The sequence below is a fragment of the Opisthocomus hoazin genome, chromosome 19, assembly GCF_030867145.1.
Source record: "Opisthocomus hoazin isolate bOpiHoa1 chromosome 19, bOpiHoa1.hap1, whole genome shotgun sequence".
Taxonomy (NCBI): domain Eukaryota; kingdom Metazoa; phylum Chordata; class Aves; order Opisthocomiformes; family Opisthocomidae; genus Opisthocomus; species Opisthocomus hoazin.
In genome coordinates, this window is record NC_134432.1 from 5,576,482 (window position 1) to 5,604,209 (window position 27,728).

At 53.1% G+C, this 27,728-nt stretch overlaps 1 protein-coding gene across 4 annotated transcripts; it reads left to right on the forward strand.

The window, feature by feature from the left end:
* On the forward strand, nt 1–27,022 carry LRSAM1 (leucine rich repeat and sterile alpha motif containing 1). Of its 4 annotated transcripts, XM_075439616.1 has the most exons (25): nt 3–118; nt 3,619–3,802; nt 5,371–5,427; nt 7,051–7,095; nt 7,559–7,636; nt 8,497–8,565; nt 9,286–9,370; nt 10,596–10,717; nt 11,939–12,029; nt 12,982–13,112; nt 13,771–13,800; nt 14,850–14,972; nt 15,062–15,201; nt 15,650–15,694; nt 16,719–16,789; nt 17,567–17,666; nt 18,435–18,522; nt 19,248–19,322; nt 20,821–20,901; nt 23,179–23,274; nt 23,870–23,968; nt 24,924–25,055; nt 25,463–25,544; nt 25,863–26,011; nt 26,537–27,022. In XM_075439616.1, exons 2-25 carry the CDS (start codon nt 3,731–3,733, stop codon nt 26,660–26,662), a joined length of 2,187 nt encoding a protein of 728 aa, XP_075295731.1. In that variant the 5' UTR covers nt 3–118; nt 3,619–3,730; the 3' UTR covers nt 26,663–27,022. The 4 variants fall into 4 exon arrangements, with proteins under 4 accessions (XP_075295732.1, XP_075295731.1, XP_075295733.1 ...); XM_075439617.1 differs by lacking the exon at nt 20,821–20,901 and having other exon boundaries at nt 1–118; XM_075439618.1 differs by lacking the exons at nt 3–118; nt 3,619–3,802; nt 5,371–5,427; nt 7,051–7,095; nt 7,559–7,636 and having other exon boundaries at nt 9,335–9,370.
* Nucleotides 27,023–27,728: the final 706 nt, after the last annotated feature.

Below are 27,728 nucleotides of genomic sequence, written 5' to 3' on the forward strand. Positions count from 1 at the left end.
TGGTCGGAGCGAGGCGCTCTGGCCGCTTCTCTCGATGGTCCCCGTGGCCCGCGGGTCACGTGACCCGCGCAGGGTGCCTGGGCGGGGAGGCGTCGCATCATGGCGGCGGCGGGGAGCGGTGAGCGGGGTCGGGCCGGGGGAGGGGGGAGCCTCCCCTCAGCGCGGAGACACGGGGCCGGGTCCCGGAGCTGCGGGTGGGTGTGCGGTTGCTCAGGCTGCGCCCGGGCTCCTCAGAGGGGCGAGGGCGGGCACCGGGCAGGCGGTTGCGCTGCCCCGGCTCATCGCCGCTGCTTTCCTCGGGTGGCGGGGCCGGTGCCGGCAGCGCCCGGGCCTGAGGGCACAGAGCGGCTCCGGGCTGGCTGCTGAGAGGGTGAAGAGGAGGAGGACCGAGAAGGGCGGCCTTGGGAAGCTGCGCGCAGCCGGGGAGGGGCCGCTGCGGGGGTCCCTGAGGAGAAGAGAACAGTGACAGTGAGGGAGAGGAGGGACGGAGAGGCAGAGCCGGGGCTGGTGGGGGCGAGGGGAGGTCCTGGGCAGGCTGGAGCACAGCCCGGGCGTTGCGGGGGGGCACAGCTGCCGTGACAGCTCTCGGGCGCAGGGGGCAAGCAGTGCGGTGGGGCAGCGAGGTGCGAAGCTGCCGTTCACCTGCTGTGTCCTGCCCGAGTCCTGTTCCAGTGCGCGCTGGGCGGCAGGGCTGGCTCCCGCCGCCGCTGCTAGTGGCTTGGTACCCTTGCTCCCAGCGAGCAGGACCTGGGAGATCTCTGATGGCAGCTCCGTCCTTCGTGACTAGGTGGCATCTCTGCAGGAGCCCTGCTCGGATCCAAACGCAGGCTCGCTGCTGCGTCGCTGTGCTTCTGAGCATGTTTCTCCAGAGAAAATAAAATCTTCCGTCTTTCCAGAGCCCCGTTGTGTCTGTTATGGTGCCGTGCCATATTTATGATGTCCAAAATGTTTCAAAAATTGGGGTTTGGGTCTTTTTGTATAGCCATGTCGCTGTTTTGCTTTGATTACATTTGTAAAATTAGGGGGTTTTATTTTACTCTCAGCATCCAAGCAGCTGCAGACTGTAAAACGTGCAGTGGATGTGCCCCTGCCCCTTCCCGCCCTGCTGTGCGTCGCTGCGGCGGGGGCAGGCAGAGCGGTGCCTGCAGAGGCGAGCCGTCGGGATCTGCAGGGACATGGCACTGGCAGGTGGTGGGTGCTGACTTACTGCAGGGTGGGTGCTGTCCCAGGCGCGCACAGATTGTTCTTTCAGTAACTTAATAAATAAAAATTGCATCATATAAAATACGGTCACGTGGCAGAGGCCCTTCTCGTGGACTGCTGAGTGCTAGCCTGCGTTAAAATCGATGATGCTCTGCAGAGCGCGCAAAGCCAGTGGCACAGAGAGAGGCACAGCTTTGCTGTTCCAGATTTGACGTGTCTTTTCACTAAGGTAAAATATGACATTTTAAGGCTGTTCAATCTATTTAACAAGTCTTATCCTTCATCTTTTGACTCCTGATACGATTCTTTCCCTGTTCAACTGTCTGTCCTTCAGCCTTCACCTCTTGTCATATTTTTTTGGGGGAAATTTTAATGATTTTCCACTACCCACATGACTAATGAGAGGTATCTAGCTGTAACAGAGAAAGGCAAGACTTGGCAAGGGAATGCAGAAGTCCTCAGCGAAGGGTGGAATGTGTTCAGCAGGTCTGGGTATCTTGCTGCAGGCACCCTTGTTCTTCTGGTTTTGCATCTTTAAGTTTCTGTCTTCTGTTTCTGTCTGTGGTGTCGGACCCTTGCTTATGGCTCTCGATTGCTCTCCTGCCTTTCCAAACTGTAGCTTCTGACTATGAACTTCCCTTCTTGCTTGGTCTTCTGAAGTTTTGCTCTTGCCCCCACCCCAGGCAGAGGTGAGGCTGAGGGACATTTCACTAATCTGAACTTATTGACATGATGGCAAAGTGGGATGGCAGGGAAAGAGCTGTGAAACTGTTAGAGCTTAATTCTAACACGCAGAATGAGTTTGTTTATAGCCACCTTCTGCTGTGTCTGGTAGCTCATTCAGTGGAGTGGTATGACAGCAGTATGGTGAAACAGGACGTCCTCGCCTCCTTGTTTCTGGAGTGAAATGAAAGGAAGTTATATTTTGCTTTTACACGAAGGATTTACCTACATAAAGCTCTGTTTAGTTTTTGGCAGAGACTTCCGCCCACAAGCAACAGCTCTGGCTGTGTCCTGTTGGTACGTGCTTTTCAGTGTAGTTTGAGACCAATTTGTAGACACAGAGAGTCCCATGCACCAGTACAGGCTTGGGGCTGACCTGCTGGAGAGCAGCTCTGAGGAGAGGAACCTGGGTGTCCTGGTGGACGACAGGTTAACCATGAGCCAGCAGTGTGCCCTGGCTGCCAAGAAGGCCAATGGGCTCCTGGGGTGCATTAAGAGAAGTGTGGCCAGCAGGACGAGGGAGGTTCTCCTCCCCCTCTGCTCTGCCCTGGTGAGGCCCCATCTGGAGTACTGCGTCCAGTTCTGGGCTCCCCAGTTCAAGAAAGATGAGGAGCTACTGGAGAGAGTCCAGCGGAGGGCTACGAGGATGAGGAGGGGACTGGAGCATCTCTCCTACGAGGAGAGGCTGAGGGAGCTGGGCTTGTTCAGCCTGGAGAAGAGAAGGCTGCGAGGGGACCTAATTAATGCTTACAAATATCTGCAGGGTGGGTGTCAGGAGGACGGGGCCAGACTCTTTGCAGTGGTGCCCAGTGACAGGACAAGGGGCAACGGGCACAAACTGAGGCACAGGAAGTTCCAGCTGAACACGAGGAAGAACTTCTTCCCTCTGAGGGTGCCGGAGCCCTGGCCCAGGCTGCCCAGGGAGGCTGTGGAGTCTCCTTCTCTGGAGATATTCCAGCCCCGCCTGGACGCGGTGCTGTGCAGCCTGCTCTGGGTGACCCTGCTTCGGCAGGAGGGTTGGGCTGGGTGACCCACAGAGGTCCCTGCCAACCCCTGTGATTCTGTGATTCTGTGAAATGTGAAAAACTCCTAATCCTGAGAGCAACACAGCTGCCTTCCCCTTCCAGGGCAGGTGAGAATAAACAAGACCCCATTGCAGTTCGAAATACAGGTAACTATTTGCAAGGGACTTGATGATGACCGAGTGCAGCAGAACCTCCTCCGGCATGCCATGCAGCCCGTCCCAGCTGCTTCCCGGGGCATCATGGAGACCCCAGACAGGCACCAGAGTCTAGCCTAACTTTATTCTAGAACATTTTATGATTGCTTATGGCCGTGCCAGAACTGACTTTGAGTTTCAGTAGTTTCGGTTTTGTCCCTGGTGCTGGGTCTCTTGATACAGTTACAGCTTTTTTAGTTCCTATCCTAGAGTGGACCCTGCATTTTGCTGCTCACTCAGTAGCCTTTCTCTGCACATGTTCCAGCTTGATGTAATTTATCTTGCACAGGGATGACCAAGACAGCCCATCTCAGAGACACAGCAGCGCTTTTGTGGCTTGTGTTAGCACTTCCACCTTGGAGGTGTGCTGGGATCTGCCTGTTGCACTGAGCCACAGAAGGGCTGAAACAAAGACAATTGCCGAGGCAGTGATTTTTTTCTTTTTTTCTTTTTTTTTTCCTCTCGCTCTTTAGAGCACAGTTCTGTGGTCCAGGCTCCCCAGCAAACGCATGCTCCAGGAGCCCTCTGCCTTTATTTGCACTGATCGTTTGTGCCACTGGGACGGAGCTATCGTCAAAACTGAAGATGCCGCTCTTCTTCCGTAAGAAGAAACCTAGTGACGATGCTCGAAAGCGCCTTGAATACCAAATGTGCCTGGTAAGCAGTGCTGAGGTCTTTTCTGTTCTCTGTGTCTAGTCCTGAATGCTGGGTGACTTGGTACCTCCCCTGCGTAATCGTCTTACTGATCTCACCAAGACAGCAGCTCGTCTTCCTAATGTACATCAGACAATTCCTGCTTTCCCTGTCTCCCTTTGCCCTCCCATCCACAGGTCCCCTTCGTGCCACTTCCATCCCTCTCTGCCTCCCTGGTTCCACATAACGTCCTCCACCCCACCCCACCTGCATTGCAGACCCCATCCCTCCTTTCTCTTCCACACCCCTTTGCTCTCACAGATCTCCCAGTGTGCTTTTCCTACCGAGGAATCGGTGACATCCCCTTTCCCATCATAGCTGGCTTTCCTGTTGCCCCTCTTCTGCTTCTCATTATTATTTATTTTCTTCCTATCACTCAGAGGATTAACTTGGTAGATGTTGCTGTTTGTTTTCCCAGACGAAGATTTAGCTGGGATCCTCTGGGGTAGATCCTCAGCAGTTGCGGTCAAGCCAGCGAGGTCAGCAGAACTGCCGCAGAGTAAAGTTGGCTTTCTGAACGCAATCTTCTTTTGAAGCGTTTCACCTATTCCGCCGTAGGAGCTGTGGACCAGTGCTGGCATAGGGGATCTGTTGTGCTCTACCCCAGAGGCACCTGCATCTTAAAAGTGACAAAATCATGCCTGTTGGATGCCTGTAAGGTGTTTTGGAAAGGAAGGCTTTGTTATGTACCAATAATGAAAGCAGTTCTACTGAATTTGTTCAGTTGGAGAGTTTCTGTTCAGCTCCTGTGGGGCTGGGCAGGGATAGCTTAATCTGTCCATTCTAGGCTTAGTTCTATATTGCATGTGCTTAGTTTCGGGTCAGATATCAGTTCTGAAGACTTAACAGAGGCACTGACACAGCAGGTTTTATTGCCTTGTGCAGTACCTTTTGTTTAAAGAAAATAATTCCAGAGATGCAGGGCTGCTGACGGTGAGGCTTGTCCAGTTTCATTGCTGTTAGCAGCTGCGCGGGATGTAGTTGCTTTGGACATGGAAAGCAGCTTTTGTACAGCAACAGTCAGTCCTTGCTCCTTCTTACACAGCAGAGCTGGCTCCGCCAGGCCCCATGGAAGCAAAAAGGCAGTAGTAGGTTATTCTGGTTTCTGTGTACAGTTCAGGAGAAGGTCAGTCTGCTGGGTGAGACGTGCCAGTGACACAGCAGGCACTTTACAGGCTAGGATGGCACGGCTGTTGAGTTGTGGTTGCCTCTCGTGAGAACCCATCGTTTCCTTTCCATATCCTTTCAGTTAAAATTGCAGAATCAAGATGTGCTTTGGTTCTTCGTGAGCAAATTCATTTATTGCATCAACAGGGTTTTTCTGCAGTTTGGTTTCCCAGTTGCTTTTGCTTACTGCAGTTGTAGCAGCGCAGCCTTTGCTTTAATGCCGTCACTGAACTACATCGCTGCAGCAGAGAATGGTAGCTGCACTTTCTAGGGAGGGGCCAGCCGAGTGGTTTAGTCCATGTGCAGCAAGAGGTCATGTGTTTCTGCATGGTCTGATTCTCTGGATGCGCATCTTCTCTCTCCAGGCGAAAGAAGCTGGTGCTGATGACGTTCTTGACATATCCAAATGTGAGCTCTCAGAGGTATGTTCTCTGCAGCTTCCAGTATTAGCTCACAGGTCCGATTCCTCCGTCTGCTTCTCGTTACCAGCTGTCAGATTTAGTGTCATGTCTATGAGCCTTGAGACAGAAATGGCCTTGTTACTGGTCCACTTCCTTCGATGTCTGCTGAGCTCTGGCTTTCAGGTAGAGCCTTCGTCCCCTTTTTTTTGTGGGACATTGCCTGTTCTACCTGATGCTTCAACAACATTTCTGTCCTGGGAATCCTTTTCCGTTTGACAAGGTGGGAAGGGCAGAGTGGCCTTATACCCTCCACCAGTACCCCTTGGTAGGACCCTAGTTTGGGACCTCATGGCCTAATTTTGCAAGTCATAAGGGAATTTGTTTGCCAAGGGCTGACTGTTTCTGGTCTTAGAGCTACAATGTCTGCCACCTGCGGTTATTTTTCTGTGTAAGTGAAAATCCCTGGATCCAGGCTGCTGGTTAAGGATGGAAATCTCACTTGCAGCTTGGCTTCCTTTATGGCAGCCAACTAAATCAGAAACAAGCTGTCTGCTGGAGTGTGAGCGGTTAGTGACAGAGTGCCAGGCTCTCAGAGCAGACAGAGCTTTTCATTCTGGCAGCCAGGCAATCCTGCTAAGTGGAAGCCCGTTTATATTTCAATTTCAGTTTTTATTCATTGTCTCATGTTCCTAAAATGTTGGTACCTGTGTAACTTTTTGTCACAGGATGCCATTGCCAAACGAACCAATGGATATTGCTCTGCTCTGTGGGGAGAGGATTGGGACAGTCCTGGAGAGGATAGCTGTCTGCAGTGCAGTATGAAATGGCTTTGCTGAGACTTTGGGATGTTTTGTTCCAAGATCGGAAGCCAACAGCATCTTGTGTGTGGGTTTGCGCGCTGTGTGGGACAGCCTGCGAGCCAGTCTGGATAAAAGGGTGGCAGACAGAGGATGCACTGAGCCAGCTCCATTCATACCCACAGCTGGTCTTGGATCCCCAGCTGCTCCTTTTGGATCGATACTATAAAACTCTTGTCTTGCTTTTTCTTTTTAGCCTTTGTTGTTTCAATAAATAAAGTGAGCCATCAGTTTGGTCTTAAAATCAACTGCGGACAAGAGTTTGGCTGATGCGGGTTCCATGCTGTAGAGCAGGTCGTGGTGCTCAGCCCTGGCTGGGATGGGCTGAATTTGCTGGCACATCCCTTTTCTGACTGCCCCTATTCTGCAGAGTCTAGCACACACGAGGACACTCAGTCCTGCCTGTTGCTCACCTTTCTCATTTAGCCCACTGCAGCGTGTTTGCCCAGGTTGCAAAACCGTAATTTGTATGATGACTAACTGAAAATCTGCCTGAACTCTTGAGTAATCTGCATGCTGAATATTAAATCACTCGAGACATGAACTTCTGCCTGAACCTCAGTCCGTTCTGTGCTATGAACAACACCATCATGCTGTGGCGAGCCATTGCAGGCTGTTTAATTGGAAGCTAACTGGGAAGTGTTGGCCAAAACCAGGGGCTGGTAATTTTAATTATCACTTGTGTTTTCATTAAAGTTGGTTATTCATACTTTACAGGTGCATACCATAGAAGTGCTTACAAAGGTAATATCTTGAGACATCTGACATGACTATTTTTTGGTTTTAGGTTCCTTATGGGGCCTTTGCAACTTGTAAAGTCTTGCAAAAAAAGGTAATGTTGCAATCAGAAATTCTATATCAGATTGTTCTGTTATTATGCTTGAGTATTATTGTTGTGTTTGAAATGACCGTCCGGATGTTTATATGTTCCTTCAGAACAAGTTTGCTTGTAATGAGTTTGGCCAGTTGTATGATACTACATAGAGAGCAGTTTGGGTAGGACTAATTGTGTCTGCGTGCTTGAGAGCTAACTTCTGTCATGAAAGATGCGCTGGTTGTTTCTGTTTCAGCCTATTGAATGATATTTCTCATGTAAGAAACTAGACTCTTGTTTTGATCTCCTGTTAAATATTTGACTTTCTATGAAAATCCATTTACTATTTTAATATTTTATACGATACTGAGTAAGATATTGAGCTCTTGTACAGCCTCCACAATTAAATCTCAACAAATGCGCTTGTTCTACACAGCAGTGTCTCTTGTGTTCATGTTTCAATGGGATTTTTCTTCACCAGGTGCTGATTATTCATACGAATAATCTGACATCTTTAGTTCCAAAGTCTTGCAGCCTCTTGAGTCTCATAACTGTGAAGGTAATTGTGATTCTTAGCAGTTAATTTGCAGCCTATTTTCCTTGCATTCTAGCTGTATTAAAACACGCTAGCCCAAATAAATCCCTTCTGTCTGACTGTCTTTGCCAAGAACTGGTAACAAGGTGTGAAACCTGCCTTTCCTAGGTTTACCTCCCAGGTAGACAGCGGTCACGGAGTGGTTTGTGTAAAATCATAGTCAGTCCCAGGACTCATTTATCCTTTTCATAGTCCGACACTTCCCCCCTCAACAGGCTCTCACGATGGTGGTCAGTCAGGGCTGAGTGTGTTGTAGGGTAGATCCATCTCTCTTCTGTGCCAGGGGGTCATTTGAACGTGAGTGAAACTGGTGAAGGGGCTGCATCACCGTACCTGTCCTATAAATGCTGAGAGCTTTCAGCTCCACCACCCTCATGCTGCGGTTCCGCAAGAGGCAGAGTCATTCCAGCAGCTCACTTCTCCCCATGGAGGGAGGTCTTCAGGCATAGTCCTGGCCTCTCCCTGTGTCAGCGCTGGTGTTTGGGCAGTTCAGCTTCCATGGAGCAGTTCAGCTCACTGATCCTGCAGAAAATGTCGTTTTCTGCCACGCTGGCTCCATGGAGATGATTTATCCAGTTTTGGGAACAGCTCCCTTGGTGTCACTGCTCTCCCTAGTATATTGTTTGTTTGTTGATGTGTAGAGGCTTGAGTTTTCAAACGACCTGGAAGAATTAAGTGCCTACGTCTCCTTGAAAACTTAAGCAGCTTTTCAAAGCCCCATTGGAAGGGAAGTAATTTTCTTTGCTAGATAATTCATGACCTTTCATTCTTGCACTGCGACTTTTTTTCCTAGCCTTGTTTGATGAAATCATCTGCCCTTTCAGGTTCTAGACCTTCATGACAATCAGCTGGCATCGCTTCCTGCTGATATTGGTCAACTGACATCTCTTCAGGTAAAAGATTTGCAGCTGCATCCCACTTGTCTGTGAAGGACAGCATGAATATGGAGTTACTGCTATTTGCTTTTAATTAATCATAATGTAAATTATGGTCTTCAGAATGTCAGATCTGTCTCATTGACTGGACTGTCACTGTTGAACTGGCTTGATGGAGAGGGAGAGCAGGAGGAGAGCAGGCGTGCTGAATTGTATAGACCCAGCGCAGTGCAAGGGCTGTCAGTCCACATGGCTCACACTGCCAAGCAAGTGCTGTGAGCCAGCAGAGCTGGAGCTTCCAGTCCCACTGATTTCCCAAAATATTCAGGTTTTACCATTCTCCCTGGTGTGATTATGTTGGGAACTCTGCGCAGCGTGTCATAGTGCACACTGAGGGTCCCCTCTGCCCGGGGTACAGCTTTTGGTTCCATCACTGCTTCCCTATGGGAGCCGGGGTGGGGGGGACACTCTGCTTCCCAGTGCCTGCATCTGGGTTCAGCACCTACTGCTGCTGCTGGCTGCGAATAGGGTTTCTCATAGCATGTGGTATCTGCACGTACCCTGTATCCAGGGCTTCTGGAAAATAATGTTTTTTTTAACCCGGAAATTATTGTCTAAAACCAATTTCAAGTTGTGCTTCTGAAAGGAGCCTGAAAGGAGTCCCAACAGCATAGACATGTAGAAGACTTGAGACTTGTATAAAGAATATCTTGAATATATTTTCTGTTAATACCTTAGGTCCTAAACCTTGAAAGGAATCTTATAAAATGTCTTCCACAATCTATAGGAGACCTTGCCCAGCTCCAGATGCTCAGTGTGAAAGGTATGGCACATGTTTCTGGTCGGTGCTCTGGGCAAAGCGCCATTTATTATCTGGGTCATGTTGAGCGGCATTAGTAATTATTCCTTTCAACCAAGGCAAGCACCAAATGGTTTACACTATGAATGCTAAGGAAGAACACAAGAGAGACTTGATTTCAAATAGTTGGCAAGGCAGCAGAAATCATCTAAGCAGAAAATGGGTCAAACTTGTTCCGTATGGTGTTTTCATTCAGCCCGTTGCCTTTTCTTGAAGGAGAGGTTGTTGGGTCGTCGTGCCCGCGCTCAGCAGCTGAAAGCTTACTTGGGTGCCTGCACGCGGGCAGCATTTCAGAGCCCCAGCTGCCTCAGTCCTGCAGCGAGGAGTGCTGAGTGGGCTGGAGACACGTCTTCCTCTGGGACCATGAGACCCACCTCAAGCTGGGAGCGCTGTGCGTGCCCTGCAAGAGGAGTCCCAGCCCTGGATAATGATTTAGACCAACCTAAGAAATCTGTCTATGCAGATTCAAGCGTAAGAAAATAATAGGTCTTTGGCAGAAGCAGTTCAGTAAAGCAAGCAGAGCGGGCAGCCCGGAGAAACTGAGTTACAGAGCAAGTCCCCCGACACCCGGAGCTCGGTCCTGGGAACAAGTGTAACCTCACCAGGTTTGCACAGCCCTGACACACAGGTCACAACCATAGCTCTTTTCACGACTCCTGGGAGTTTTCCAGATACACAGTGCCATAAAGCTGGGAGAAAAAGGAGACTGTTACAGGGAGCTGCTGCTGAAACAGAAGGAAATGGAGGGCGAGGAACTTGGAAGTACGGCTCAGTTCACTGCTGTATCTGTCTGCAGCACCTGGCCTCTGACCCCTAGATGCTCAGTCCCACACTCCCCCTTTCTCCCATCTCTGGTACTTACACCAGAGGGAAGAAGACTCCATGTTATGATATTCTCCCGATAAAGAGCACAGATCCAGCCTGCAGCAGTGACCTCAGCTGAGAAGGTCATTTTGACATGAGGAACCTCTGCTGGGGCTGGGTGCAAGTAGGTCTTGATCCCCATTTGCCTTGGTGGGCAATGGCAGCCTTTGGTGTCCTCCTGTGACCCATGACAGCCCCATCCCTGTAGTACAGAATAAAACATGAGTTGTACGTAGGATTATGGCTTGGTGTTCCAGCAGAGGAACTTGCTGGGTCCTGCTCTGAGAATGTTACATGGTACTAAATGGCTTTTCTCTCTCTCTAGGTAACAAGCTGAAGGAGCTGCCTGCTACCGTGAGCGGCTTGCGGAGTTTGCGCACTCTGGATATCAGTGAGAACGTGCTGCAAGAGCTGCCGCGGGTGCTGGCCCACATCCGCACGCTGGAGGTACGCACCCAGCCAGCCGTGTCTGTCTCTCCCCTTCTCAGGCTGTTTATTCTGCTGCAGGCTGCTTCTCTTCCTACTTGCTCAATACAATAAGAAATTTAGCATAGAAAGTGAATCTTTAGGCCTTGGGCAGGACCCACTGTGGGGGATTGTAACAAAGCTATACGCAGTTGATGGTGTCCCAAATAGCTTTTGTGTACCCTTCCTGCTTTGATCTTTTCTGGTCACTTTTTGCCATGGCTTAATCATGACAAAAGTAATCCACAGGGAGTGAGCACCCCGGCATTTTCTGCCAGGGCTGTCTCTCTGACAGCACGAACTGTGCCTGTGGGCTCAGGTTGAATCAGCTGCTTTCCACCAAAGGTGATTCGAAATGAGCAGATGGGATCTTTCCAATGAGGTTTTTTCCTCCGTTGCCGTGACAGATCTCTGACTCATTGTCAGCCTCCGTAGGTTTCTGGCTCCCTGGAGTGCACATTCAAAATGGGACAAGCATCAAGATTTTAAAGGATGTGTTACCTTCTGACTGCCAAACTTGTCAGTACTAAACTGTGCAAAATGTCAGGCAACAGGGCTGACTCAGCCACCAGCATGGAGGATGTGAATAAATCCTCTCCTGTCTTGAACACACAACATTAGGCTTCGCTTCTGGTGTAGGCAGTCTTTGAGATGAGAGATCTGTGCACCTTGCTCCCCTGTGCTTGATGAAGTGTGTCCTCTCCAGGCCTTCCTGCTAAGCCCTTCTCTACAGGAGGCAAAATTGGGCTGTTTTGGTGGCCACAGTAAGACAAACCAGCAAGTGGTCCTTCCACTCATTCGTTATGGTGGTACTCTTCTCTCTGTGCCCTTTGTGTCACTGTCCCTTCCATACATCATGCTTAAGGGCTCCAGCAGCACACTAAAATGTAGTAGAAGATTTCTGTTGTTGAGAAGTACCGTGGCCTCCTGTACTTAAACACAAAGTAGACACGTCTGCGTGAGGGGGATGTTCCACTGAAGGGCCAGCTCAGAAGCTCCGAAATAAGGGACAGTGGAGTCGCCTCTGAAAGGTGTCAAACACCCAGCAGAAATTCGATACGACCTCATATTTATGTCAGGATTTAGGGTGACAGGAAGTTACCACTCTGTAAGTGAAATTTTGGGGAGCTGCAGGGATAACTGTGGCTGGATTCTGGCTGGGCCATCAGAATAACCTGCAGCTCTGTGTGTTCTCTTTTGGAGACGCTGACCTTGGATGCTGCTTCCATGACCTACCCATCACCTGATATTTGCAGTGCAGGTACAGAGTCCATTCAGCAGTTCCTCTGCAAAGGTAAGCAAGAAGAGTCTGAGTAGCTGGGGGACTGTGCTGTGCCCTCAGCAGGCACTGTGGTGTGTTCAAAGATTGCGTTCAGAAAGGGTGAACATCGGGTTGGCTCTGCTTGGGGTAGTTCCTGATGCTCTGTGTGCATGGCAGGCTGGTCACTGAGTTATGTGTCTTTGCTGGCAGACAGAGGAACAGGAGTCCCCCTTTGAGACTTGCTTCTTGCTGTCACACTGAAGTTTATAGTGGATTTGTTAAAACATCAGAAGAGATGAGTCAGATGTTGACTGAGTGACAGTAAGAAGACAGTGCATCTCCCTGTGGTTTTGTTTTCTCATTTGTGTTTTCTCCAGTGGGAGAGTTAGGCATGGTCCAGATACAGCTGCCGTGGGACAAGGAGATAGGACTCGGGAGTCACTCAAGGTCCCTTCTACCCTCATTCTCTGTGAGAAAGGACTTGGGGGTTGCAGACTGATGATTTGCTAAGAGAAAGATGAAACCAGTTGGAAAACTCAGAGGACAGAGATGATTTACTGTGAATTTGTAAACGCAGTGTTTAATACAGGCAGGAAGGTTTGGTAGAAGTTTTAGGCAGAGGAAGTGCCTTGCCAGAGGTTGTGCTAATCCCCGAAATAAAAGGACAGTCAGAACTTATTTTAATATGGGCAGTAACATTTGCAGCCCTGCAAAAGTCAACTTGCCTGTCCCTGTGTGAAGGAAGCGTTTCTCTGAGCAGGTAGCTTTACTTGTCTTGCTGGTGGGGATGGGGTGGCCCTTTCTCCTCCACAGCTTCTTGTCGCTAAGCCTGCCTGAGCTGGAGGAGCTCCCTCGGGTGCTCGTCTGTGCATGGGCAGAGGGAGCACAGCTGGGAACAGTCTCACTCAGCAGCCAGCCCTCAGCCGTGCTGCCAAGGAGGTCTTTAAGCACCAAATGTTCTTGTTTTGTGTCTGATACCTTCCAGAGTGTGGAATTGCTTATTACCCTCCCTCGCAGTATCTACTCCCCGTGCTGGAGAGTGATGGAGGAGGAACATCAGTGGATGGGGTGGACAAGGCAGTGCATAAGTACTTGGAGGAGGAGAGCAAGTGGCAGGTGAGGCTCCACTGTGTCTGAAGTTGTGTGAAAGGGGTTTGAATTTCTCTCTTCGCTCCGTCAACGGATCTCACAGCACTTAGCACGTCATCGCTCATCACCTTGCCCCCCATGAGACATGACTTTTGGGATCCAGAGAGCATCAGTGCCCAGAAGCAGGCACAGCACTGTGGGTGTGGGTGGCTCCTCTCCCTGCTGAGAGCTGGGGGTGGTGGTACCACTGCTGGCTCCTGGAGGACACATCGCAAAGGACTGTCTCTGTCCTTGAAAGCCATGATGCAGTCAAGGGACAGGGGTGACAGTGTGACATGGGGTGTGCCTCATGGTAACACACACGGTTTATGGGGGGGCAGCAGGCTGCGGAAGAACCTTGTGATTCCCAGCCAAGTACTAGACATGTTCAGCCCTGCGTGGGAAAGTGAGGCTAGGCATGTAGTTACGATAAGCTGTGCTAATTCCCATGCTGGTGGGCAAGTAGAGTGTGGGTTCCTTTGACTCTGGAGAAGCATGGACGACAGGACTTTGTGGCTGCGTTAATCTTCTTGTGGTTTTGGTGGATGTCTTTACTTAGTTAGGGGAAGATATAATGTGGTCTAATAAAATGTAAAAAAACCTGCTCCTGGGAATAAATGTCTGCTGATAATTGCTTATTTTTCAGAACAGATTCTTGGATTATGAGAAGAGGAAGGTAAGGATGGACGCCTGCAAATGCTATGTCTGCACAATAGCTCCACTTTTTTTTCTTGCTTTCCCTCCCTATATCCAGTTTCTCAGCCAAAACTGGACGTTTTGAGAACTGAGTTCTTGCAGAAACGCCCCCCAGAGCTGCTCGCTCCCCACTGCAGAAGACAAGTGGGAGCTGGGGGAATCTGTGACTGACTCGTCTGACACACACAGCCCATGAGCTGCAGGCTCTCTTGTGAGCGAGCAGTTCCAGTTTAAATCGGTCCGTGTCTGCAGAGTTGGATCCGGGGGCTTTCGCACCAGGTGGCTTTTTTCTTGCCTCTCTGTGCAGAAAGCTCACTTTGTTTTTTGCATGCATTGGGCAGACGTGTGTGAGCAATCCGTGCACAGACTGCGCAGTACATCCCTGCCCCGAACTCCAGCCGCTCCGTGAAGCCTACCTTGGCCCATTGGCTCATAGTGCCGCCATTCCTGCTCTCTCCTAGCATTCCTTGTTTCTTTCTTCCATTCCCCTCACCTCGCTGCATTTTTGGTTTGCTCTTCTTTTAATTTTGCTGGTCTTTGTCTCTTCCTCTGTGCGAGGCTCACTTTGAAGTAATCAGAAGCTCCTGTCGTGCAGTTCACCCTTGCCTAGGGCTGCTCGTAGCTGGCTGCTTCCTTCACTCTGTGGTCTTCAGACAAGGAAGTCCTCTTGTCATCTGGAATTGAACACAACCTTAATTGTGGGCTTCCATCCGGGTGTTTGTATTGGCTGTTTCAGTTGTATGGGTTGATGCACCTCAGCTTCATGACTGTGGAAGGAGTTGTGGGGGGTTTGGGGACTGCGGTAAACAGAGCAGCAGCTTCTGCTTCACAGTTTTTGAGTTCCTAGGGAGAGAACATTTCCACCCCTAGTCAAGCCTCCTGTTTTGCCATTTGGCTTGCTCTCTTATAGTTGAGGGGATTACTGTGCCTTGTTTTACATCTTTTGCCAGAATTTGCTCTTGCTTGGGAAGGAGCAGAGCCAGCACTCAACTGATTTCTGGCATTTGTCTTTCTTCTTATTCCTCGCAGGAAAAAAAAATGCAGGAGAAGCTGGAATTTGAGCGGCGCCTGAACGTGGGGCAAAGAGAACATGCTCTGCTTGTGCAGCAGATCAACAGTCAGAAGGATGAGATACTGCAGACAGTGAGAGAGGTAGGTCTACTCTGGGCAAGCCCTGTATGAGACACTGCGTTTTGTAAACTTGCCACGTTCTCCTTTGGTTCTCTCTTGCTGTGGCCTAGGACCAGATGAGGCTGGAGAAGGGTCTGACAAAGCACCAGCGCTATTTGGAAGACGAGCGCCAGAAGCTGCTGCAGCAGCTGAAGCAAGCGGAGCAGGGCATTGCCAGCCGTATCCAGAAGCTGCTGGAGGACAACCAGAGGTAGAGTCCCAGGGTGTCTTGCAGTGATCTCCGTCCCTCAAGAGCACGTGTTACTTTGCCCCATTCTGAGTGGTTTATTTTACCCTTTCTGAGTGTTAGGGCACTGGTCAGGATCAGTGTTGCTAGGCGGTGCCTTAGTTGTTGAACTGCCAAAGTCCCATTTAACGGCAGTGGAATTTGGCACCTGAAAAAATTGCTTCGCACATATGCGTGCTCTTGCAGTTTTGCAGTGCTGGGGAAAAAAATTGAATTCCTCATGGAAGGTGCATATTTGAACACTGGTTCTTAGGTACCTGCTGCATCTGCTGCTGGGCTGGTGCTGACGTGAGGTTACCAGCCTGCTTAAGGCTGCTCTTCTATACATGAGAAGCAAAGTTGTTTTCTGCCCTCTGGGGGAGTAGGATGTCCTCCTCGGCTTGATGATACCTCTTGTTTTATTTCTTTTTAGGCAAAAACAAAGTTCAGACATTCTGAAATCCCTGGAGAATGAGAGGTGAGTCTCCTTGAAATAAGCTCTTCTGGAAAAGGGGCAAGAATCTGGGAAGAGGGCTGGGACCTTCCTTTCAGAGCCTCCAGTCTGAAGCCACCTAAAGTCAGGAGAAGTTCATCTCATACATGGTTCTGGTCACTGCTGGAGGCAAGGCACTGGGCTAGATGTACCTGGTCTTACCCAGTCTGGCAAACCCAAAGGGATGCTGATTTTACCTCTTTTTAGTCTCTGAATGGCCCTAGCTAAGGTGTTTGGGAGCAAACCCTTGTATTCCACAAGGACCAGCGGAAATCCTACGTCTGTTGGGAAGCAAGACATTTATGAAGATGATCCAGAAATGTGTACAGGCTGTGTACACTGAGAGCAATGCTGCCTCTCAGCCAACGCTTTGAGCTGGCTTTGCCACGGAAAGTGGTTGTCCCCAGCCCTCCCCTGCCTGTATGCTGCCCCCTTTCTTCAGCCAACTGTTTGGGCTGTGGCACAGTAAACTGGATGGGGGGCTGACCTGCCTGAAAAATAGTCCCTTTGTATGTCTCATAGTTTTCCACCCACACCGGTTCCTGAGCTGTTAAGTGGCATCGTGTGTGTATTTGTGCTGGGATTGGGACAGGGGAGGTGGGGATGGAGGCCAGGCTGCTGCTGTCAGCGGCACTACTCACGTAGGTCAGCTTTAAAGTGCTTGTCAAGGCTCAGGAGAAAAGAAAACAAGAAAAGGGACTGGCACTGTGTTTGATGAGAGTGTATGCACGTTGCATAGGTGTTCTGTTTCTCAGAAAGATCAGCTTTCCAGTCTAGGAAGCAATTGTCCCTGTGGTTATGAGCGAAATTTATGTTGTCTCCCATAGACTTAGAGGTTCCTTACCTGGAAGAAACGGATATTTTTGTTTCTGACAAGCACATGGCTTCTGTGGGCAGGTGGCAGGGTGATCTGCCCAGCCTTTGGGCTCTGCGCTGGGTGGATGGAGGAGAAGCGAGACAGTGCCTGTTTGAAGGAGCGGTGGCTGAATTGTTCTTGTTTGTTTGGCAGAATCAGGATGGAACAGCTGATGGCAATAACACAGGAGGAGACGGAGCATCTACGCAGAAGGGAAGTGGCCTGTAAGTCCAGACAACTCTGTGGGGTGGTAAAGTGCAAGAAGGACCTGGTTCCTCTGGAGATGCGCTGAATAGGTGACAGCCACGTGGCAGATGGTCAGTCAAGCACACATACTTGCTGTGTTGCTTGGGGTGGTGGGGCAGAGCTGCAGGGCGTAGCATCGCGCGCGTACCGTGGATTATTCACTGCTTCCACTGTCAGCTCGCTGCCGGTTCTCCCTGAGGTGCGAGCTCTGCTCCTGTGTAGCTGCAGCGTGCTGCACAAGGAGTTTGTGAGCCTGGATATAAGCACACAAAGTGCTTCGTGTTTCAGAGGTGCCAAACGTGTTAAATGATATCAGGTTCATGAGGCAGGAGGCCCAGGGCAAACAAGAATGGTATTAGGGAGCCTGTTCTGCTCACGATGACCGTGAACAGATCTGCTGGGGCTGCAAGGGAAGCGGGGTGTGTGTTGTCACCCCGAGGATGGGTTACTCGCAGTGGGACGGGCAGAGCTCCAGCGTGTCTGAGGGTCAGTAGACAGTGACCGGGCTCCTCTGAGCACTGAAGAGATGCAAGCACAGGCAGAGTGGCATTTGCTTGGCTAATTTCCCAAGAAATAACTACGATTCTTGCAGCTGAATGATTCTGCTCTGAAATGAATGAAATGGAGGAAAAAAGGGCAGGTTGGAACTGAGAGAGAAGGCACTGTTAATTGCAAGTGATTGTAGCAGCAGTGGTAGGCGAGCGCCTGTTCTAGACACCCTTCTGACGCGGACTGACAGCACTTCTGTCTCCTAGCTGCCATGCAGCAAATGCTGGCTGAGACCTACAAGAACAAGCTCATCCAAATGACCTACGAGTCTCGTCGGCAAGACCTTGTCAACCAGGCCTGCTCCAGGTACCGTGGGAGATCTCTGGGGCTCGTGGTACTGTTGTAAAGTCCCCGTGTGATTCCCGTACTTGCACCCAGGAACCCCTGCAGCTGCTGGAGTGCAGCAGGACAGCTGCGTAAGGGCAGGTGACAACGCGATTTAGAGAAACTGATTAAAGGAACTGCCTTCTAACCACAAAAATACACGTTAATCATACTTTGGATGAACTGTCACTTTTTTACACTGTTTATTTTACTTTATAAATTTTGCTAAATACAGAGGATGAAATTAGAGTGGTCATCTTCATCTTTCATTAGCCTGTTCAGTGCCAAGCTCTAGCTCTGGCTCCTTTCCTCACCTCCCAGGGTTGTCTCAAGGATGCTGTTTGTATATACGTAGGACTGGTTGCATTGCTGTAAGTACGGAGAGCATTCTGCCTCTCTTTATTTACAAGAAGGTGAGATATTTTGAGCTGGCAGCATCTGGCACTGAACAGAAACAACCTTGTGTGCCTGTGACCTGCCCCAGCAGAGCGCAGTGGGCAGACGTGGTCCTGCCTGCAAGTGCGGTGTCCGGTCCTGCCTCTGGTAGGACCTGCCTCTGCTCTGGCCTGGTCTGTGGTGCAGGTTTGGTTTGGTGCAGGGAAGGAGGTCTTAGAGCTGTCAGCCTTCAGTTACCCTTGTCCAGTAACAAATTTCTCCATTCCTGGATTCCCTGTTGCCCACTTTTCCTCTTGTTTGCATCAAGAGTCTCAGGCCCAGCAGTAACTCCATGACAAATCCATCTTCTTGCAGCCTAGCTGAGATGGACCAGAAGTTCCAGCAAATCCTGGCTTGGCAACAGCTGGATCAGAACAAGGCTGTCAGCCAGATCTTGCAGCAGGTAGGCGAGGGAGCAAACTGCTTGCAGGGGGGTCGAGGGAAGGCAGCCGCTTGGGAAAGCAGGAGTGAGGGTGGATCACAGGAGCAACAGGGCTGGGCTGTGCGCAGAAGTTATTTTATAGGACGCCGTGCTAAACTTTGAGAATCTCTGGTGTTCTAATGAACTGACTTGGGTGGTTGAAAGAAAAGTATATTTATTTTTTAACTAGACAGCAAATTTTCAGAAAGAACAGCAGCACAGACCATGGGAAGCAAAACTGGTCTGACGATTAATAGAGAGGGTTTGGAGACAGAAGTCCTGTCTTTTTGGTGGGTTTCCTGGGTGACCTGGGGCAAGCTGCCCACAGGAAGCGTTTTCAAAGCCTCTGCTCCTATTGAATACCTCATTTTGAACCTGAGACCTCTGCAGCTCGTGTTTCAGAAGTGCTGAGCAGCCATGCGCAGCCTGAGTGCTCAGTGCTGCTGAAGATGAGAGGTGGGGTTCATGCAGAGCATTTAATATGTGTGTTTGAGAAACATGAATATATCTTCTGTGTCTGTCTGTGAAGTGGGTTTTACCCTTTGGGACTGTGGGATCTAGGTCATGCAGTGATGAGGACACTGTTGTGCAGAGTAAGCACTGTTCTGGTCCTTGTAAATGAGTCACTGCAGGGTAACAGGGTTTCTTAGCCTGTTTACAGCTGCATCAGCCACCTCATTTTCAGCAGCATTTTGCCTGTCCCTTAGATTGAGATGCAGAAAGCTGCCTTTGAAGCTCTCCAAGTGAAGAAGGATCTTATGCACAGGCAGATCAGGAACCAGGTGAGTCGGCAACAGAGGAAAGAGCCACCAGCTATGCAGCTCACACTGCCCTTCGATGAGGCACTTGTGAGGAAGATCAGAGCGCTGTGAGCACAGAGCAGGGTCTGGAGGAAAGGAAGAGCTCTTGTGTTGCTAAGAGCTCTGTAACAAAGCGTTGGGCAGTGCTGGTTAAGCTGCAGGCTCCCAGCTCCATAGGAGGGAGTGTCAGTGCAGGTTTTAGATTCGTGGAAGTAGTGGAATTGCCATTGCTTCTGTCTTCTCAGCACCAGCATGGATGAAGTGCTAGAGAGTGGTCACCAGAGGACAGACCTGCGTTGGCTCTGTGGGGGTGATCTGCAATTGCAACTGCAATTTCCTGCGGGTTGTGTCCTTAGCAGGGCTGCTGTTTCCACATGAGTCCACTGCATCTCCATCCAGCACATCAGAACTGCACCTTGAGCCATAAGTTCACCTTTTCTTTCCCATTCTCAGCCTGCCTTTCTGAGCTCCATTCTGCAGTAGGTGCAATGCGATAGTTGGGGGGAAGAGCAAGAGCTGGTGGAGAAAAGAGTGGTGGTTGATGCACCAAGATGGGAAAGTAGCGGGGGTTGATGCACAAAGATGGGTGGCTGGTGTCTCACACGCTGCCCCAGAATCTTGCCTCTCCTGACCTGACACTAGCAGAAAAGTGGTGGATAAGCTTGAGAGCTTGGATGTATGGAGTTGCTCAGTGACAAATCTCTGCTAGAAGCCTATGGATTGTGCATGGGCAATCCAGGAGATGAGTCTAGCAACTCTCCGTTGCTTGAGTTTATCAATAAGAGCCCTGCAGTTTGCTGACACTTGCTCTGTAAACAAAGGGATTTTGTTCCTTGATACCACGGCTGGACCTTTTGCTGCTGAAATCCAGCCCAGCCCACCAGCATCCCGCACAGGCAGCGAAGGGGCAGGAGCCCCGATGTTGGCAGGAATTCCATGGTCAGCGGCACACACTAGGCAGCGTGGCCTGGGGATGGTAGGTGGCCTGGCAGATAGGTGAGCTGGGCTCTCATCTTGGCTTTGCTGTGGATCTTGGGCAACTCACTTCACCTCTCTGTGTCTCAGTTGCCCCACCTGGCAGAGCACGTGTCGTTACGGGAGATGCTGGAGCATGTAGAAACCAGGGCCCTGCCCCGGCTCATCGGCAGTTTGAGCGGTGGTGCTAGGAGGACTTCGACAGTCGGTTGCTGCCTTCCAGAGCGGCTGCACAGCCTGGTTGCAATGTGCTTCTAGACTTGAACAGAAGGTGTTTAGAGTAGAGAGACAGTTAGAGAGCTGGGGACGCAGCTCCTCGGGCAAAAGACGAAGAGCGACCCGGAGAGCATGCATCACGGAAGGGCATGAGCAGGTTCCTCAAACTTCAGGGCGGCTCTGCAGTGCCGTCCCTCCCAGGGCAGCAGTTAGACCAGTTAGCATTTTAAAAGAGCATAAATTAAAGTCATTTCAAATGTCAGTAAAAAATGTTTCATCTTCTGTTTAGATTAAATTAATAGAAACAGAGTTATTGCAGTTGACACAGCTGGAGTTAAAGAGGCAAGAACTGGACACAGAGACGCTGCAGGTATGTAGGGCTCTGGGGCTGCCCCACCACCCTCTCTGCTCTGGGATCGCAAAAGCTCCACTTGCTTCTTTTGCTCCTTGCAGTTTCCAGATGGTTTTATGCTTAGTCAGCAGGGTGCTTACCCACAGGACACCACAAAACCCTCTTTGTCGTGGTAACATGGGGACATTGCTGCTGCTCCTCAGTATCTCGGTGCATTGTCAGGGGAGAGACAGACGAGCTGGCCCCGACGGCAACGGGCAGTTCCAGGTCTGCTGGGTGGGGAAGGACTTTGCGATCCAGCTGTTGGCTGTCCCAGGAACACCTGCCTGCCGCGCATCGCATGTCTTCTTACATTGTCGTGTTGTGTTTTGGTTTTAAATACCTGCCAGTGATGACTGTCAGCTCTCCCCCCTCGTTTCTAAGCCTCATCTCCCAGGCTGCTCTGCCCCACCATCCCACCATTCGATGGGCTGACTTCATCAGCGGTCGCATGTGGAGGAATATCAAGTTTGGCTTGAGCAGCTTGGCTTTAATTTTTGTTATTACGCCTTTGCATCAGTTGTGTTCTTTGTGTGTGCTGTTTGCCAGACTAGGTCACCTGTTTAGTGAGCCTGAAATCAGCAGCAAATGCCATATGCTTTCCAAGAGTAGTGATCCAGCAGGCTGGCAAGTGCTGACTTAAGACAGGATTGCCTCTCAGCCCTGTGCTGGACACCTTGAAGTGTAAGATTTGGGTTACACTACCTTAACTCAGGGAGCTCCTGCGTATAACACTGCAGTGTGGGAGGCCTGATGGTGGGGGACCCCAAGCCCAAGGAACCCCAGGCAGATGTGGTTCAGATGACCCAGGACTTGGGTGACTCCTGTTAGGTGACCGTGGGAGCTCCAGAGGAGTGCAGAGAATGGGGCTCTGCCCTGGCACCCGTCTGCAGCCCGGCAGGCAGCACAGCGCTTTTGCAGCTTCAGCGCTGGACACTGGGAAGCGAGGTGTGACATGGCTTCATCCCTCTGGGTACCTCCAGGCGTTCAGCTGTCTGCAGCCCGAGGGTCCCCTGCTGCCACTGAACCCCCGGAGCGCGGGCAGTGCCCGCACGGGGCTTTGGCAGAAGCTTTTCTGCAGTTGTGCTTGGTGCCTCCCGTGCAGCAGGCAGTTGGTTCCTCCCCCAGTATGCGGGTGCTTTAGTAATGACCTTGGTGAACCACTGGAAAGCGAGAATAGCCAGAAGCCCCCTGAGAACGGGAGCTGTTTGCACAGATCTCTTGCAAGGTCGGTGTGGGAGAGCGTGGTCCCGGCGGGGTGCCGCAGTGCGGGTGGGCAGGAAAGCTCATCTCGAGGGTAGCTGAAGCTGCCTGGGCTTCCCGTCTGGAGCAGCTCCCACATGTCGTCAGTTGTCCCCCTCACCTCCACAGAGGTCCTGACACAGCAGAGCTTGCCTCGCTCCGTCAGGGCAAAGCATCTCTGATCAGCTGATGGTGGGTTGGCCTGTGAGGGGCAGGCGTTCCTGTCTCCTGCCTAAACAGAGGACCTTGTCCCTGCGTAGGCTGCAGATGTGAATCAATGAAGGTTTCCCCACAGTTTTTCTTTAGGAGGTCAGCCCTTTAACAACATCTTGCCCCCTTGTCCGTGGACATCTGAAGTCCTTGTGGCCGATGACTACTGGCCTCTGCTCAGTTCATAGTGTTCCCAGCAGGTATGAGCTAGCTGGGACTGAGCCGTGCAGAGATGCCACGTGGTCTGAGGTTCCTGAGTCAGTTAACCTCTCCTCATGTCCTGGTGGTGTGGCTGCGGTGATGGCTTACCTTGCCCTGGTGCCCGGTGGTGCTGGGTGTGAGACCCTGATGAAAGCAAGCTTCCCGAAGGCATGGGAGGTCGCTGCCTTACCCGTCCTGCATACCTGCGGGCTTCTAGACCTAGCTTCAGGTGGTCTTCCTCAGTTGAGGAGGGGGACCACGAACACTTGTAATGCCGTTGACTGAACTTCTGACGGAGTGGTGAAGAGCTGCTGCGGGCCAGCGCCGTCTGGGGCTGCCTGGAGTGTGCTGGGGGTTGGCACCGCCAGGTAATGGTCAGTGTGGGACCAAAATAAATGGGTTCAGCTTGGGCCTGCCGTGCCAGCTGCTAGGAGAGAGTGCAGGCTGTCTGCTCAGCCGGGCCGAGGGCCCGTGGAGCACGGGGCGCCCGCGTCTGCTGTGACCGCGTTGCATATGGTAAGTGCTTTGCTGGAAGTCGGGGCAGGGTGGCTGCTGGCGGCTGCATGGCGTGGAGGTGTGGATGCCAGAGTCCTTCTGTTGCAGGGCGTGATCACAGAGCAACGCCAAGCACTCGGCTACCTGCTGCAGCAGCTGCTCAAAGAAAAGAAGCAAAGGGAAGAAGAACTGCAACAAATCCTGGTAACGAAGGCCTCTAATTAAGTGCTGTGGCTGAGGAAGAGGGGGCTGGCTGCAGGGAGTGAGTCTGTGGGTCAGCACGGGAACAAAGGGGAGCAGAGGAGGGCTCCGAGGGGCTGTGGCCAGATCCAGAGACTACTTTAACTTCAGAAAGTGCTAATGTAAGCTCTCAGGGGCACAGTTCGTGCTGGTCCCCGGTGCAGCATGAGGCACCATCATCATCGTCAGTCTCCCCAGTCAGGGAAGGGAGTTGTAGGGGGAGGATGAGCACAATCCCACAAGGACCCTGCATGTGGTCTCATAATCCTGAAGCCCTCGAGACTTTCCTGAGCTTCAGGAGACCAGGCTCCAGCATCTGGGGCAAAGTGAGTGGAGGGGATGCACAGCCCTAGACTGGCTGTGTGTGGGTCAAAGTGGGACCGGCCTGCGGAAGGCCAGAAGTGTCCATCCTGCCATAGCTGTGCCCATCTCAGTGCTCTGAACTGGCCCTGCACAGCCCACGCCGTTGGTTTCCCCCTGCACGTCCAGCTCAAGCTTCCCTAAATACCACTTGCGACGTTATCTTGGGCTGTTGAATCAGTGAGTTTTTGTTTTTCAGCTGGAAATGGAGGCAAAGAGCGAAACCAAACAGGAGAACTACTGGCTGATCCAGTACCAGCGCCTGCTGAACCAGAAGCCCCTCTCCCTGAAGCTCCAGGTCGCTGCTGCAGTTAATGCCATCGCCGTAGCTGCGCTCTGCTCTGCAGAGCCCGGGGGGGAGTGGGGACAGCCCTGCCTGGACCCACAGGTTCAGTGGAGGTGGGGAGCAGGGCACAGACCCCTCGTGCAGGCTGACACGCTGGGACAGACCACAGAATTGTAGAATCATAGAATAGTTTGGGTTGGAAGAGTCCTTTAGAGGCCATCTAGCCCAGCCCCCTGCAGTGAGCAGGGACATCTTCAGCCAGACCAGGCTGCTCAGAGCCCCGTCCAGCCTGGCCTGGAACGTTTCCAGGGATGGGGCCTCCCCTACCCCGGGCTGCCCGGCGTTTAGCTGCTGTGCTCTGAGCAGGGCTGCCCAGCAGCCCTCTCATTCCTGTTTGTTGGAGGACCTGGGGCTGGCCAGGTCAGTAAGGAGCCACCAGTTCGGCTGCCGGCTGGAGCTGCCACCCCACTGTCACGCTGCTTTCCCGGAGCAGGTGACCCTGAGCACCTTCCCAGCAGGGCTTTTTGTTCCAGCTAAACCCCCGAACAGCTCTGCTTGGCTCCCCGAACTCCCCTGCAAACCCACCCGAACACAGCAGCTCTGTTCAGCGTCCGCCCGAACGCGCTGAGCCGGGGGCTGTGCTGTTAGGATACCCGGATGGATCCGAGCTCTGCCGTGCTGCGCGTCAGCTCGAGTCCGCAAAGCAGGTGCTGTTGCAGACATTGGCTGCCACAAGGTTTATATTTCATTCTTCCCACCGCATTTTGAATTGTGCTCATAAATTGCCTAGGGCCAGCGCTCCTCCAGGAGCTCGTGTCGGGCTTCCAAGCTGCAGTGCCTTCGGGGATGCGGAATGCTTGGAGCAGGGCAGAGGGCAGGGAGGAGCGCACTGCCTGGCCACGCTGCCGCCTGTCCTCGTGCTTTTTTCTCGAGAGCGAAGTCTGGGAGCTCGCCTTGTGTTTTGCAGGAGGAGGGCTTGGAGCGGCAGCTGGTGAACCTTCTGATCGAGCTGTCCGCTGAACAGTACGTGCCAGTCTTTGCACACCATCGAGTATCCCTGCAAGCGCTCAGCACCATGACTGCCAGTGACCTGGAAAAGGTACGAGACAGCAGATACGCAGACCGTGCCCCTGCTCCGAGCCCGGCCGTGCTGGTGGCTGTGCCCGCAGCAGCTCTGGCAGGAGGGAGCGTTGGTGCTCCTGGCCTGTGACCTCCCAGCAGGGAGAGGTGCCACTGCTGCTCCGTGCCCCGTCCCCGTGAGCAAGAGCTCTGCCAGAGCACGTGCAGGGTGAGCTGTGGCTTGGCTCTGTCTTCCAACACCCCTCAGATGCTCTTTGTAGCAGAAATGGAACCGGGGGAATACCCTTCTCTGGGTGACACCTGATGGAGGTGCTTCCCTTGGTACGGCTGGGGCTTGCCAGCACAGCCCGAGAGTTCGCGGTGTCCCCCGGGGACATGTCTCCTCCTTCCCCTCTGAGAGCTGACAGCCCTCCTCTCGCACCGCAGATTGGCGTGACGGAGGCCGGCCTGCAGCGTGCCATCCTCAGGAGAGCTCAGGAGATCCTGGCTGTGGCCAAGACGATCCCAGGTACCGCCAGCTCTTTTCTTGAACACTCGCAACAGGTTCCTGAGCCTTGACTGGGGAGATCTGCAGGGCCAGATGTCTGCCTTTGGGGAGCAGAGCCGTGCAGGGCTGGTGTGCGAGGAGGAGAGGAGGAGAGGGGAGGGGAGGGGAGAGGCAGGGAGCGCTGGCAGAGCTCTGGCTGGATGGTCAAGCTGGTCCCATCGACTTTCTGATTTATTGGAGCCCCGAGAGCCCGGCTGCCTGCTGCCACCCCCATGCACGCCGGGTGGGTGGGAGATGGGCAGCTCTCCTGCTGCTCAGACCTCCTGCTTGCGGTTGCAGAGCTGCTGAGGACGGCGGACGCCGAGGTCCCCGTGGCCCTGGAACCCAGTGCTCCCTTCGAGGAGGCTCCGAGCCCCATGGTCCCGACGGCTCCTGTGCTGCAGTGGGGTGAGAAGAAGTCGGAGTGCGTTGTCTGCATGGAGCAGGAGGTGAGACCTTGGCACATGCCTGGTGCTGGAGCAGGGGGCGGGGTGAGGGCAGCACCCAGCACCCGTCCCCCAGTGTCTATGTCTCCAGCCTGGCCCTGGGCAATGCCTGGAAGCCCTTTCCTCCAGCTCCCGAGGCGCAGGGGGGAGGGAGGGAGGGCTTGGGAAGGAGCTTGCTGAGCTCCTGCACCGGTCTGTCTGCGGAGCAGCCGTGGGAAGTGCTGTGGGACTGCTGGGCTCAGCCCTGACCCGCGTCCTTCCCTCGGGCTCGTTGCTCCGTGCGCTGGGACAGCCCAGACCCTCATGCACACAGCGCTGGGACAGCCCAGACCCTCATGCACACAGCGCTGGGCTGTGCCCAGGGATGGGGACTGGGGCGTGGGGCTCTGCCCCCCGCGCTGTGACACCCCCGGGCGATCCCCAGCTCCTCCAGCCCCGTTTCCTCCTGTGCTGGGATGCAGTGGTGCTGGGATGGTGTTACAGGACAGCACCATTCTCCGGGTCCTCTCCTCTGCCTCTTCCCCCCAGGCCCAGACGATTTTCCTGCCCTGTGGCCACGTCTGCTGCTGCCAGAGCTGCTGCGAGCGGCTGCACGCTTGTCCCCTGTGCCGCAAGGACATCGCGCAGCGCGTCCGCATCTTCCACAGCGGCTAGGCAGGGTGGAGGAAGGCCAGGCTGCCCGGCGCCGTCTCCGTCACCCCTTCCCAGGGCGATGGGGCTCTCCTACTCCGTGTCACAGTTACAGACACTCGCAGAGCATGACCAGTGCTGCCCTCCCCGTGCACGGCCCCGGGCTGGCTGCCGGCTGCACCCTGGAGTCTCAGCATCCTCCACGTTCCCTGATGGCTCCTCAGCCTCCGCCTCGGGTTCCCTCTTCATCTGTGTCCCCTCCTGCCTGCCTGCCCACCGTCCTCTTGCCCGGGAGCACTGGGTGATGGAACTGGGTGCACTTTGGCCCCCTCCTCTCTGGCTGATCTATATTTGCCTTCAGAAATGCCCCTCGCTCAGCAGGGACACAGTTCGTGCCATCTCTGAAGCCACCGTGACCTTGCAGCCCTCCCGCTGTGGCCGGGGCACTGCCGTGCCCCTGTGTCGCGCGCTGCTGCCCGGAGGTGGGTGACTCTCCCGGGGGAGGACGCGGGTGATGCTGAGGGGGGCTGACGGTGCCTTCCCCCCGCGTCCTGCCAAAGCCCGGGGCTTCCGTGCTGGCAACCTGCGGGCCGTCTGTGGGGCTCCGGTGGGCTGCAGCCCCCGCAGTGGTGCCAGGGCAGAGCGAGGAGCTCCCCGGCCCCCAGTGCACCCTCCTCGTAGGGGAGATGGAAGGCTTGAGGGACGCTCCCGGGGCAGGGGAGCCCGGTGGGATTCCTCAACCGAAATCCCGGGGTGCGAGCGGGAAGTGCTGCTGCCACCCGACAGCCAGCACACGTCCAGCGGCGAGCGGGGCGCCGGGCGCGTGGCCTCCGCGCGTGGTTCTCCGTCGCCATTAATCAGTAACGATCCCAGTCAGCCGTTCGTCTCTTGACCTTGAAGTAGTAAAGGCAGAGGTCAGCCGGGTCCCACCACAGCCCTGCCCCCAGAAGGCAGCTGGTTGCTGCTGGGCCTTGGGTGTTGCTGCCTTTTTCCTTCTGGAGGGGGAGGACAGTTGAAAGCCAGGGGCTGCAGAGCGGTGGCAGAGCCGCCACGTGCCCGGCTGTCCCACTGCCACCTCCTCCTCTCCCAC